The sequence below is a fragment of the Triticum urartu genome, unplaced genomic scaffold (genome assembly GCF_003073215.2).
Source record: "Triticum urartu cultivar G1812 unplaced genomic scaffold, Tu2.1 TuUngrouped_contig_4450, whole genome shotgun sequence".
Lineage (NCBI taxonomy): Eukaryota > Viridiplantae > Streptophyta > Magnoliopsida > Poales > Poaceae > Triticum > Triticum urartu.
In genome coordinates, this window is record NW_024115041.1 from 1 (window position 1) to 13,720 (window position 13,720).

The window sequence follows — 13,720 nt, forward strand, 5'->3', positions numbered from 1 at the left end:
GCGCACGCTCGCGTCCGCCCGCACCTGGATCGCCTCGTATCATCTCCGAGGAGCCGCACAAACGTAGTACTACGCCCTCGAACAGGACGATCAACTCGAGTGTCGCCGCCAAGGGTTGTGCTTCAACTACGACGAGCCCTACGTACCGGGCCACATCTGCCCACGACTCTTCTACCTGGAGGCTGCAGACTACGTTGAGGAGGACCCCGCCGCCGCCGGGCTCGGCGACCAGCCCGCCCCAGTTGACGCGGAGGTTTTTGGCGACCGTTGATCTTCCCGCCTTCCAGCTCGAGGATGAGCTGTTTGTGCAGGCGGGGAGAGATGTTATGACCGGCATATTAGGGGCTTAGCCCAGTTAGTTGTGGCCCAATTTATCTTATCGTTATTAGGGGCTTAGCCCAATTGTCTTATTAGGAGGATTATATAAACTCGTGTAAGGACCCGTTTTGGGATTAAGCAAGAAGCAATCATATTTTCTCGGCTTCCTTAGGGAGCCGGGAGACCTAACCCTAGCCGCCGCCCCTGCTCTCTCTCTCTCTCTCTCTCTCTCTCTCTGACGGCGCCCCCGCGCCGCTCTCTCTCTCGCGCGCGCGCACGCAACGACGGTGCCCCAGCGCCGGCGACCACGCCTTCCTCCACGCCATCCCTCCTTCCATCCCTAGAACCTGAGACCACGCCCTAGTAGGGATCTGGTTCCTACCATCATCTGCTTCCCTCCTTTGTCTTTGGTCCTACCAGATGTGATTGGTTGCTTGTTCGCGAGTCACGAGGTGCTGACCTTTTGTATTTATTTCACAATTTGGTGAGTACTGGGTATTGAGCGACCTCAAATTTATGTGAAAGAAGATGTATAAATTTCAAAGTTGAATGTGAGTATATAACAACCCAACGTGATTTTGAATTGGGTTGTGGTTTCATTGCCTTGCAGAGATTTTGTTGGCAATCAAACAAAAAATGCATTTTATTGGTCAACTTTTTATAGTTAACTCTGTTCCAAAGTTGATGTCTGCATTTAATTGTCATTTTGTTGTGATGCTACTTCATTGGTTGTTATTTTTTTATTGGGGTAATATATTAATACCAAGATGATACCAAGTACACCCATGCACACAACCAAATATTAAAAAAGAAAAAAGACATAACCTCGCCGAAGCAATCAACGGCTTGCAACAGCAAAGCATTGACATCAATCAACGCTTGATTGGTTGTTAAAGCCACAGAAAGTTCAATCTAGGATACTTGATGGGTTTGATTTTTCAAAAGGTGCTGCAAGCTGTTTGTAACCATATCCATCATTTTCCAAAAGTATAATTATTCATCTAACGGACATGCAAATGTTCACTTATGATCGTTTAGTTTAGTTTGTTAGATGCGTGTTTGACTCTCACCCCACCACCTTGGGGCTTTGGTTTAGATTTTATGCAGACAGATTTGATTTTGGATTGGGTAATGGCCCTTGTCTGTGCTGTTGAGTTGGACCACCTAAATTGGAATTCGATAATCATCTGTCTGGAGCTCCATTGCTGCAGCCACTAGGTACTGCAGCTGGAGCAGCAGTTTTTTCTTAAACATTCTAGTTCAGATTAGGTTTGTGCTACCCTTGGCTAAGCGTATATTTGGACGGAGATCTCACGTTGAGGTGGTAAAATCGATGACCAGCAAGAAGTGAGCCCAACGCAGTGTAATTTCTTAGTTGGATTTACTGCTGGTTTGTCAGTTTGTCCAATTGAATGTTTCTTGCTTGATTCCGTTTTCATTGTAAGTCTCGTATTTAACAAGTTATTGCTTCATTAGTAGCAGCATGATAAATCCGCTGAATTGATCTATTCAGATAATAAAGATGGACGAGGTCACACAAGCCGTTGAAAACCTGAAAAGTGAATGGAGCCAAGCAGTTGCACAGCTTGAGGTGTGCATTGCTGCAATTGAATTCTGTGGGAAGATGGGGAAAGGGACAGAAGAAGCAATGTCTCTTCCTAGGTTGAACGGTTCTGCACAGGATGCACTGCAATTGCTGAATGCACTGCAATGCAGGCTTGATCTTCTGGCAGAGCAGCTACCCACTTTTGAAGAAGTTCAGTCTGGACAGGCAACCTTAGGATCATGGAAGGAACAGTATCAGCGGTATTCTGTTCTTAGAGGTCTTTTTATTTGCTTTGTTTCTTTAGTTTTTGTATACATCTGACTTTTTGTTTTCAGGCTGCGTGCGACCCTGAGGAGTGCTAACTTACAAGCAAAAGTGAACATTGGAAAAGCTGCTCAAGAAGAGGTGTGTGATTTTTTTTTTCAGAGTATGCTCCATTAAATTGATATACTCCCTCCGTCCCATAATATAAGTCATTTTTGCAAGCTATGTTAGCTTGCAAAAACGTCTTATAGGAGGAAGTACTTTATTACCTGAGCAATACTAGCTTGCCTGTAATTTTAAGGTGCTCTCACATTCTAATTTTGCTCTCTCTAGAGGGAGCTTCTTCTGGGAGGTGGAGAAGAGTCCACTATTCGGAGGCGTAATCTCCAGTAAGTTGATCAAATAAGGTCTTTGTATTGTTGGTATATTTTTGAAATATTTGAGACGTTAGCTGTAGAATGTGTTTGATGATCTGTTCAGTTTCACGGGAATTTATAGCAAGTGTAGAATTCGTGAAGGCCTGCAAAGGCTGTGGATTTTCAGTTCTGACGGAACAGGTCTACTTTCGTCACTCGGACTATTGAGAAAGTCTATTTAACTCCTTGAATTATGGAACTGGTTATTTAACTCTCTCAGATGGCCATTAGTGGTTTGGATTAGTGGTTCTGCTGACATGGAGGGGGGTTTGCCACACTGGCAACTTATATGATGGAATATTTGTCATGGTGACATCCAGTCAATAATCAGCAGCAAATAAAAAAATGTACCTCTTCTCTTCTTCTCCTTCATCCTATTCTGTTCACTTGCCCGCCCCATCGCCGGCAGAACTCCCATGAATGTCATGCTCAGTTAAACTGCAGGGAGCAACAGTAACTGTATGAGAAAACTCAAGATTTTGGTAGGATTTATGCCGCCCCAAGCACATGTCTTGCCTAGAAGAATGCAGATATACTATTCCATTTTATTGAGAAATTCTGTAATTGATGACATCTTTTTTGAAGGTGGATACGTCAGTTAACCATGATAAATGACGGAGAATCTGAAGTAACTGAATCCAAACAAGAATTATTGAAATAGGCACATGCTAAAAAAGAACATATATAAAATGGTAAAATACACAAATTTGCCAATGACTCCTGTGCTTGAGGAAGAGCTTGGCTGCTAAAGGGATCAACAAGCTTGTTCGCAAAGTAGGCGCAACCAGACAGGTGTGATGGTTGGCTTCTACAGTGAGTGTTGCAAGGTTGGAAGTTGGAGTCATTGAGACAGTCGGTGTGCATAGGGTGTGACAGGCAGCTGGCATGTTGGGAATGTGTCGACATAGCAGCAGCAGCAGCCACTGCCACGCATAGTTAATCAATCATGATCTCACCTCCTTTCTATGCAGACAGTGTGGTACTCACTGGGGATGCTTGGAGATTGGCAGTGATGTGTGCAGTGATGGAGGGTTATATCCCTATGGGTGACTGGCATGGTGATGTTCACCACCATATGGAGAGAACATGGATAAAGATAACTTTCCTTGAACTATGAAATGTGGTCAAGAAATTAGAAATCGTTGTGTTGATGTAACTCATTTATATGACCTCAAAATGTTGCACCAATTAAAGAATCGCCTGCTATATTTGTTATTTCATTCTGTAATTTCTGTTTATACAATGAACATGAACCTTCTAAATGATGTAGGACAAAGGCTGGGATGACATCCGCTGCAGAAAGTATTACTGAGAGCCTCCGTAGGTCTCGGCAGTTGATGGTTCAGGTTAGCACGCCTCCGTAGGAGTATCTCATATGCTAATGATTTTCTGGTCGTAAGTTCAGAAGTAATTTATTACAGATGTTTTGACAGGAAGTGGAAAGAAGTGCTAATACCTTGTCAACTTTTGGTAAGTTTTCCTGTGATTAAGCCTGTGCCCGATGCTCGCTTGTAAGGATCTGTACATTTAAGCATGTGAGGAACCTGATGATAATTACTCACTCACTCATCCTGAGAAAGGATCTTGGCTATGAACAGAAATGGATCACTAGCTTGTGCAGCAAATTGAATGAAACTTTCGTCCGAAGTAAACATTTAAGTCTGGTGTTCATTTATTGTTATGGAAAACTTGGAGTACTAAGGAACCATGGCAGTCATGTGCTTCAAGTTTTCCTTATGAATAACTAATCCTTTTCTGCCATTTTAACACATTTCCAGACCTATCAAGGTCAAGTTGCTAGCTAATTTAATCTTTTTATGCAGATGAATCGACAAGTGTTCTCCGAAAGGCTGAAGGTGAGTATCAAGGGCGCCGCTCTTTGCTGATGCGCACCCGTGGTATGCTCTCCACGATGCAACTACAAGATGTTCTCGATAGGTATGTAGCATCAATCTTTTGTAGAACTCAGAACCAACCTTATTACCAGTCGTTTACAATGTGGTCGTACAGTCTTCGTTCTGGCCTTTTATAGTCAAACAAAAAGAAGTGGAACAAATGGGTTTAACTCCTGTCGCGCTAAGCATTTGGCTTCCATCTGCAGGACAAGTTTCTGCTTTTGTAACAACAATACTGCCTGGGCCATGCCAGTTTCTAACTATTATCTGTTCCAGGATCATCCTGACCATTGGGTTCCTCGTGTTCTCCTTGGCGGTTCTCTATGTTGTCTCAAGACGTATTGGCCTGTTGACACTGCAAAGGAAGCTGGCTGATGCTATCAGATCAGGCTCAGTATCAGCTGGAGACATCTTGGCTAAAGTGCAGGAGGGACCTGCCCCAACAAATGCTCCTTATGATGAACTGTGATTTTACTTCCATCCATTGTTTATACATGAGCTTACATCCAGAGGCAAGCTTACCTTTAAGAGTTCTTATTTCTTATTAGTACATGTTGTCTAAAGTAACGTTTGCCCAAAAAGGCTATACTGGTGCATTACAGATGTTTTGACAGGAAGCGGAAAGAAGTGCTAATACCTTGTCAACTTTTGGTAAGTTTTCCTGTGATTAAGCCTGTGCCCGATGCTCGCTTGTAAGGATCTGTACATTTAAGCGTGTGAGGAACCTGATGATAATTACTCACTCACTCATCCTGAGAAAGGATCTTGGCTATGAACAGAAATGGATCACTAGCTTGTGCAGCAAATTGAATGAAACTTTCGTCCGAAGTAAACATTTAAGTCTGGTGTTCATTTATTGTTATGGAAAACTTGGAGTACTAAGGAACCATGGCAGTCATGTGCTTCAAGTTTTCCTTATGAATAACTAATCCTTTTCTGCCATTTTAACACATTTCCAGACCTATCAAGGTCAAGTTGCTAGCTAATTTAATCTTTTTATGCAGATGAATCGACAAGTGTTCTCCGAAAGGCTGAAGGTGAGTATCAAGGGCGCCGCTCTTTGCTGATGCGCACCCGTGGTATGCTCTCCACGATGCAACTACAAGATGTTCTCGATAGGTATGTAGCATCAATCTTTTGTAGAACTCAGAACCAACCTTATTACCAGTCGTTTACAATGTGGTCGTACAGTCTTCGTTCTGGCCTTTTATAGTCAAACAAAAAGAAGTGGAACAAATGGGTTTAACTCCTGTCGCGCTAAGCATTTGGCTTCCATCTGCAGGACAAGTTTCTGCTTTTGTAACAACAATACTGCCTGGGCCATGCCAGTTTCTAACTATTATCTGTTCCAGGATCATCCTGACCATTGGGTTCCTCGTGTTCTCCTTGGCGGTTCTCTATGTTGTCTCAAGACGTATTGGCCTGTTGACACTGCAAAGGAAGCTGGCTGATGCTATCAGATCAGGCTCAGTATCAGCTGGAGACATCTTGGCTAAAGTGCAGGAGGGACCTGCCCCAACAAATGCTCCTTATGATGAACTGTGATTTTACTTCCATCCATTGTTTATACATGAGCTTACATCCAGAGGCAAGCTTACCTTTAAGAGTTCTTATTTCTTATTAGTACATGTTGTCTAAAGTAACGTTTGCCCAAAAAGGCTATACTGGTGCTTTAACCTGTTATTAGACTTGAGTTGAAATCGGAGTATGCTTTATGTTGCTTCCATCAAGCCTCAAAACTCTGTACAGTTATAATGCATTCTCTCTCTCTCTATCTATCTACATTACCTTGGGAGTATTAGTATTATGGGAAAGGAAAACGTTTCGAGCCAGCGGACCGGCTGAAGCTTGCGCCGGTCGCCTGCGTGCCTGCTACACACGCGCACTTCCTACGGGCCCGATGCACCGTTTCACCACGCGCGACCACTGCTGCCTTATCTATCCTCTTTGTTTTCGTCACCACTCTCTCTCTCTCCCTCCCTCTCTCTCTACATTACCTTGGGAGTATTAGTATTATGGGAAAGGAACTCTCTCTCTCCCTTTCTCCCTCTCTCTCTACATTACCTTGGGAGTATTTTTTTTGAGCATCAGTACAGACACAAGCGCTCATATACACGCACATACACACTAGTGCAGAACCGGGCAATAGCACCGGTTCGTAAGGCCCTTTAGTGCCGGTTTGGTAACCGACGCTAAAATGTAGGCACTAAAGGCCCCCCCTTTAGTACCGGTTGGGGTCACCAACCGGTATTAAAATGTTGGGGGTTTTGGGTTTATGATTTCTTTTTCATTTAATTTTGTGTTTTCCATTTAATTCTTTTTCGTTTGCTGGTATTTTACGATACTACATATTGTACACGTTATGCATATATATAAATAGAACTTCTAGTAGAACCGATCATTTTATATATATATATCATCGAATATCTCACACAACCACCATTAATTAATTCACACATATATACACACATGTATATATATACAATTTCTCCTAATTGGTGCCTTCGGAGCCAGTGGCATTAGCCTAGCTAATTGGTGTCTTCGGAGCACGATAACAATTGGAAGTGGTTCATGGGGGCGGTAGCGGGTAATAGTATTCTCCTTTGGGATTTATGACCTGGTCGAGCAACAAATCCCGCTATTTCCTCTTGAATTGCTTCTATGCGGTCCTGTGCTAGGAGCTTGTCCCGCACCTCTTTGAACTGTTAAGAAGGAGATCAATATGCATGTGTATTAGTTGTGTGACTAGATATCGATAATGGTGTAAAAATTGTGAATAGTATTCTGACAATCGATATTGTACCCACTCCTGTCTTTGAGATTTGCTCCTTTCGGACGCCATCATGCGAATGTTCTCGCAAACGTAGTATGCACATAGATCATTCCCCGGCGCCTGCTTCAGGGCCTTTACGAGAATGGAATTTGATCAGATAATAATTAATCAAGCATGATAATTAAAGAGATGGCAGCTAGCTAGTACTACTTAATTACTTACTTTGGGTCGCTATCATTTCAGCTTTTGTTTCCATGCGCCTGGAGTGGCCCTGATGAACTTTGCCCAAGCCCTGCCCCGCCGACAAAGAAAATGAATAAATGAGTTATTAAATAGTTGTTATCAGGAAATAACGAACTAATTAAATAGGCCGAGATATAGTTAATAATGATTGAAATTACCTGTTGACTATCCCCTTCACGATGGTGTAGTCACTTGCTTTCTTAAGTAGCGAGTCTAGTAAATTATATTGAGACTTCAAGATCGCCAAACGACCACTAATACTGCCAAAACGAGCCGCCGACGTGCCGCTGTCGCCACTCCTTTATCGGAGCCGGCTTGACCTTGTCAATGACAGCCGGGAAGTCTTCGTGCATGTGCCCCTAAGGATCAGCGCCCTAAAGCCGCAATCGTCACCATTAAACCCTTGCATAGATCTGAAGCACCTGACATCAAGTCTCGCCACATGACGAGAAACCCTAACCTCACTGCGCCAAGTAGATCGCAGTAATCTACACTGGAGCTTCTCGACTACGTCCAGACGGACGAACTCGACGAGGATCAGAGCCCGAAAGACAAACTTAAAAAAGAAGCATCGCCATCCGCCCGAGCGCCGCACCCGCGAGACTAAAAACCCTAACCTAAACTACTAATCAGAGCGAATGCACCGGGATTCCCCTTCCCGCCACTGACTGCCGGAGAGGCAGGCAGAGGGGAGGCGAACCCACGGGCTCGCCGGTGAAGTCTGGAGGGGAGAGTTTACCCTAGCCGCCTAGAATTAGAGGAGGAAGACGAGAGAAAGTATATCTAAGAATGTTTAACATGTGAATGTTGGCATTGTTGTGAGCTGTCGAAGGAAAGCTCCATTTTCTCGCATGTGTCCCTTGTCTCCGGTAGCCACTTCGCCATCATGACGGAGGGGCAGATGGAGAGGTGGGAAGGGACCAAAAATCATGGCCAAGGTTGCACATATCGACGAATCTGCAATGTTCCCATAGATGGATGGATGGATGGATGGATCTAGATTCGGTAGGTTATCATCTGACGCTTCGCCTTATCAAGGAAGTGGTGAGAACGAGCGTAAGATCGAATTTCAGTTGGGCAGTGGTTTTCATGTTTCACTCTTTTGTGTTTTCGATCTTCTTCCTGGATAATACAACGACAAAGTTATCATTCAACAGTTTGTCTTGCAAGGATGTGTCCCGGGCAAGGTTGTCACAATGCCTCCAACAGTCTTAGGTTTCTTACTGATGGCGGCTCATGGAGATTTTCAAGATATGTGGGTTTAGCCTAAATTATGTAGGTTTGGTCGTTTATAGCCATTTCATTGAAGGCTCGAGGAAAAGTCAAGCTGCAAAAATCGAGACAATGGCATCGACTTCAAAGAACTCCGATTTTTCTATTGAGAAAAGACACTCAAAGGAGCATTTTATATTGTTAGTTATCAAGTAAAACCATAGCAAATATAAGTTAAAAATAATAAAATGACCAAAATGGTATAAAATCTATCAGAGTGAGTATTATCATAAAGTAGTATCATATTGTCATTCATTAATTCATTTGTAAAATCCTCAAAAAAAGTTATGACTAGGATTTATTTCTTAAAATATTTTACTGCTTGATGGGTTATGATATTGTATCATAATATGATGCTAGAACTCTCTCACACATCATATTTTTTTGCTTAGGCGGCAATATAGGCTACCCTTATAATAGTGCCAGTGTGAGAGGTCTAGCACGGTTTCGTATGCAACTCCTAATATTTGGCTCTTAGCACCATTTCATATGCAAAATGCTAAGGTTGCATAGAAATTAAAGAAAAACGAGAGACGAGTTTTATGTTAGTGGAGATACAACTCTTACATGTTCCCCGACACAATGAATTTAATTTCTTTGATCCGGTGTTGTCTTTTACTTTTTTGGAAAGGAGGATAACTCTGATACGTCTCCAACGCATCTATAATTTTTTATTGTTAAATGCTATTATATTATCACTTTTGTATACTTTTTATATTATTTTTCGAATACTTATTAATTTAGTGCCCAGTGTCAGTTCCTATTTTTTGCTTGTTTCTGGTTTCGCAGAAAAAACCATATCTAGGGAGGTCCAAACACGATGGAATTTTATGATGGTTTTTTATGGAAAATAAGATACCCTAGAAGCTTCGGAAGAAGACTAGAAGATGGACGAGGGGACCACAAGCCCAGGGGCATGGCCTACCCCCTTGTTGCGCCACCCAGGCTTGTGGAGCCCATGCTGCTCTGTTTGACATAATTCCTAGCCTATAAATTCTCGATGTTCCCGAAACTCTCAAAGAGACAGACGAGAAATTTTTATCACCGACGCAACCCTCTGTTCCGAAGCGATCCCGTCTGGAGCTTGTTCCGGAGCTCTGCCGGAGGGGGAAACCATTGGGGTGCCATCTTCATCAATCTTGCTGCCTCCATGATGATGTGTGAGTAGTTCCTTCAGGACATACAGGTCCATATAGTAGCTAGATGGCTCCCCCCCTCTCTCTCTTGGATCTTCAGTACAATGATCTCCTCTGAGATCAATCCGGTATAATTCTTATTGTGTGTTTGTTGGGGTTCGATAATTTATGTATTTATGATCAGATTGTTCATTCAATATAATTGAATCTTTTGAAATTTCTTTGTTGTATGATTGAGTATCTATGTATGCTTTTCGAGTTATTTGTCTTCTCTGGCAAAGATAGATGGGTAATTCTTTAGAGGGAGTGGTGCATAGTAGTGGGTTCATCCTCACGATAATCTTTATGCCAGTGACAGAATGCGGAGAAGGCACGTGATGTGTGCTACTAAGGATAAAACGATGGGGATTGACCTTATTGCTAGGTTTCTTTCTGCCTACATCATGTCATATTGCTTATTGCGTTACTTTGTTTCTTGCAAACTTAATACTTTGAGATGCATGCAAGATAGCGGTCTTGGGGTGGAGTAATAATAGTAGACGTCAGTAAGTTTAATGGTCTACTTGTCATGGACGTGATGCCTATACAAGATTATGCCATGAATGATCATAGTTATGAATGTTGCTTATCTGTCAATTGCGAACAATAATTGTTTACCATGCCATTACCTGCTTTCAAGAGAAATCACTAGTGAACCTATGGGCCCTGGGTCTATTGCTACTTCTTGAGCTTGCATTGGTTTTTCCCTTGAAGAGGAAAGGGTGATGCAGCAAAGTAGAGATAAGTATTTCCCTTAGTTTGAGAACCAAAGTATCAATCCAGTAGGAGGAACACACAAGTCACCAATGGTTGCACCTACACACAAAAAATACTTGCACCCAACACGATAAAGGGGTTGTCAATCCCTTCACGGTTACTTGCAAGGATGAGATTTGATAGAGATAGGTATAAAAGATAAATAAAAGTGCAAAATAAAGTAAAGGTAAATAAATTGCAGCAAGGTATTTTTGGGTTTTTGGTTTTATAGATCTAAAAATAATATGATAAAAAGATAGACCCGGGGGCCATAGTTTTCACTAGAGGCTTCTCTCTCGAAAGAATGCATACGGTGGGTAAAGAAATTACTGTTGAGCAATTGATAGAAAAGCGCAAAGTCACGATGATATCTAAGGCAATGATCATGAATATAGGCACCACGTCCCTCACAAGTAGACCGACTCCTGCCTGCATCTACTACTATTACTCCACACATCGACCGCTATCCAACATGCATCTAGTGTATTAAGTTAACAAGAACGAAGTAACGCCTTAAGCAAGATGGCATGATGTAGAGGGATAGATCTAGTCAATATGAATAAACCCCACCTTTTTATCCTTAATGGCAACAATACAAATACCCCGCTACCCTTTCTGGGAGTGAGGACACTGCAAGATTGAACCCATTACAAAGCACCTCTTCCGTTGCAAGAAAAATCAACCTAGTTAGCCAAACCAAATCAATATATCAAAGAGAAATACAAATCTATCTTAATCATGCATAAAAGAGTCAGAGAAGACTCAAATAATATTCATGGATAATCTGATCATAAATCCACAATTCATTAGATCTCAACAAACGCACCGCCAAAGAAGATTACATCGAATAGATCTCCAAGAACATCGAGGAGAACATTGTATTGAAGATCAAAGAGAGAGAAGAAGCCATCTAGCTACTAGCTATGGACCCGTAGGTCTGTGGTAAACTACTCACACATCATCGGAAGGGTAGCAAGGTTGGTGTAGAAGCCCTCCGTGATCGAATCCCCCTCCGGTGGAGTACCAGAAAAGGCCCCAAGATGGGATCTCACAAGGACAGAAGCTTGCAGCGACTGAAAAGTATCAGTATAAGGGGAATATTTGGTATTTATAGAGTTGAGATTAGGATTAGAGGGGCCTGGGGGCCCACAAGATCATAGGGCGCCCCCTAGGGCGCGCCTGGTGAGCTTGTGGCTCACTTGTGGCCCTTCTGGCCTCCTCCTGAAGGTTCCTGGGTGTCTTCTGGTCCTAAAAAATCCTCAAAAAGTTTTGTTCTATTTGGACTTCATTTGGTATTGATTTTCTGTAAAGGCAAAAACAGCAACTAGCACTAGCACTAGGTTAATAAGTTAGACCCCAAAACAATGATATAAAATAGCATAATAATGCATATAAAACATCCAAGATGGATAATATAATAGCATGGAACAATAAAAAATTATAGATACGTTGGAGATGTATCATCTATTCTCCATTATTATTTGCGTCGCTCTATTGCTCTCTTTACTATTTTGATGTTGTTGTTATCACCATCTATCATTATTTTCTTTTAACTTGTAACTATCAATACTAGGCGATTGATAACCCCCTTGCCAAGTTGGGTGGAAGCATTTGTTTTGTTTGTATGCAGTGCCGCTTATCTTGTTAGCTTGTAGACTCCTACTAGTTCGATAAATCTTGGTTCTTAACTAACGGAAATACTTTCTGTTGGTAGGCTACATCACCCTTCCTCTTTAGAGAAATCCAACAACTCCTACATGATTAGCAAACCGTTGGCCTCTGCATCAAGCGATGCACACAACCATTTTATTATATTCAATAGAATCGAGCAAAAATAAATACATGGATCAACCCAAAGCCACCTTCTTGGCAACCATAGTCGCTACACCTACAAGCTTGATGATGTGACCTGACCTCGCATCAACACACATAATCTAATCTGGTGGCCTCACCAAGCTGCCCGCCGGTGATACGTATCCAATGTATCTATAATTTTTTATTGTTCCATGCTATTATATTATCTATTTTGGATGTTTTATATGTACCAATATGTTATTTTATATTATTTTTGGGACTAACCTATTAACCTAGTGCCTAGTGCCAGTTGTTGTTTTTCCCTTGTTTTTGGCTTTTACAGAAAATCAATATCAAACGGAGTCCAAACGGAATAAAACTTTACGATGATTTTTCTTGGAACAGAAGAAACCTAGGAAGCTTCGGGAGGAGGCCAGAAGACCTACAAGGAGGCCACAAGCCCTAGGGGCGCGCCCCCTTGGCTTGTGGGGCCCTCGGAGACCTTCCAACCCTAACTCGAGCACTATAAATACCCAAATATTTCCCCCACACCATAGGACACATCAAAAATACTTTTCCGCTGCCGCAAGCTTCTGTTCTCATGAGATCCCATCTTGGGGCCTTTTCCGGCACTCCGTCGGAGGGGGATTCGATCACGGAGGTCCTCTACATCAACCTTGCCACCCTTCCGATGAAGCGTGAGTAATTTACCACGGACCTAAGGGTCCATAGCTAGTAGCTAGATGGCTTATTCTCTCTCTTTGATTTTCAATACAATGTTATCCTCGATGTTCTTGGAGATCTATTCAATGTAATCTTCTTTTGCGGTGCGTTTGTTGAGTTCTGATGAATTGTGGATTTATGATCAGATTATCTATGAATATTATTTGAGTCTTTTATGAACTCTTTTATGCATGATTGAGATAACTTAGTATTTCTCTTTGATCTATCGATTTCGTTTGGCCTACTAGATTGGTTTTTCTTGCAATGGGATAGGTGCTTTGTGATGGGTTCAATCTTGCGGTGTCCTCACCCAGTGACAGTAAGAGTAGCGAGGGACGTCTTTTATTGTTGCCATTAAGGATAAAAATATGGGGTTTATATCATATTTCTTGAGTTTATCCCTCTACATCATGTCATCTTGCTTAAGGTGTTACTCTGTTCTTATGAACTTAATACTCTAGATGCATGCTGGATAGAGGTCAATGTGTGTAGTAATAGTAGTAGATGTAGGCAGGAGTCACTACAGGAATCAGGCACTTTGCCAT

The 13,720-nt window shown here is 42.2% G+C and overlaps 1 protein-coding gene across 2 annotated transcripts; it reads left to right on the forward strand.

The window, feature by feature from the left end:
* Positions 1 to 1,412: 1,412 nt before the first annotated feature.
* On the forward strand, positions 1,413 to 6,063 carry LOC125527838. Of its 2 annotated transcripts, XM_048692349.1 has the most exons (8): positions 1,413 to 1,536; positions 1,832 to 2,124; positions 2,200 to 2,269; positions 2,462 to 2,517; positions 3,815 to 3,890; positions 5,054 to 5,090; positions 5,444 to 5,558; positions 5,792 to 6,063. In XM_048692349.1, exons 2-8 carry the CDS (start codon positions 1,841 to 1,843, stop codon positions 5,982 to 5,984), a joined length of 831 nt encoding a protein of 276 aa, XP_048548306.1. In that variant the 5' UTR covers positions 1,413 to 1,536; positions 1,832 to 1,840; the 3' UTR covers positions 5,985 to 6,063. The 2 variants fall into 2 exon arrangements, with proteins under 2 accessions (XP_048548306.1, XP_048548305.1); XM_048692348.1 differs by lacking the exons at positions 1,413 to 1,536; positions 5,054 to 5,090; positions 5,444 to 5,558; positions 5,792 to 6,063 and adding exons at positions 3,978 to 4,014; positions 4,368 to 4,482; positions 4,716 to 4,987 and having other exon boundaries at positions 1,642 to 2,124.
* The last annotated feature ends 7,657 nt before the right edge of the window (positions 6,064 to 13,720 follow it).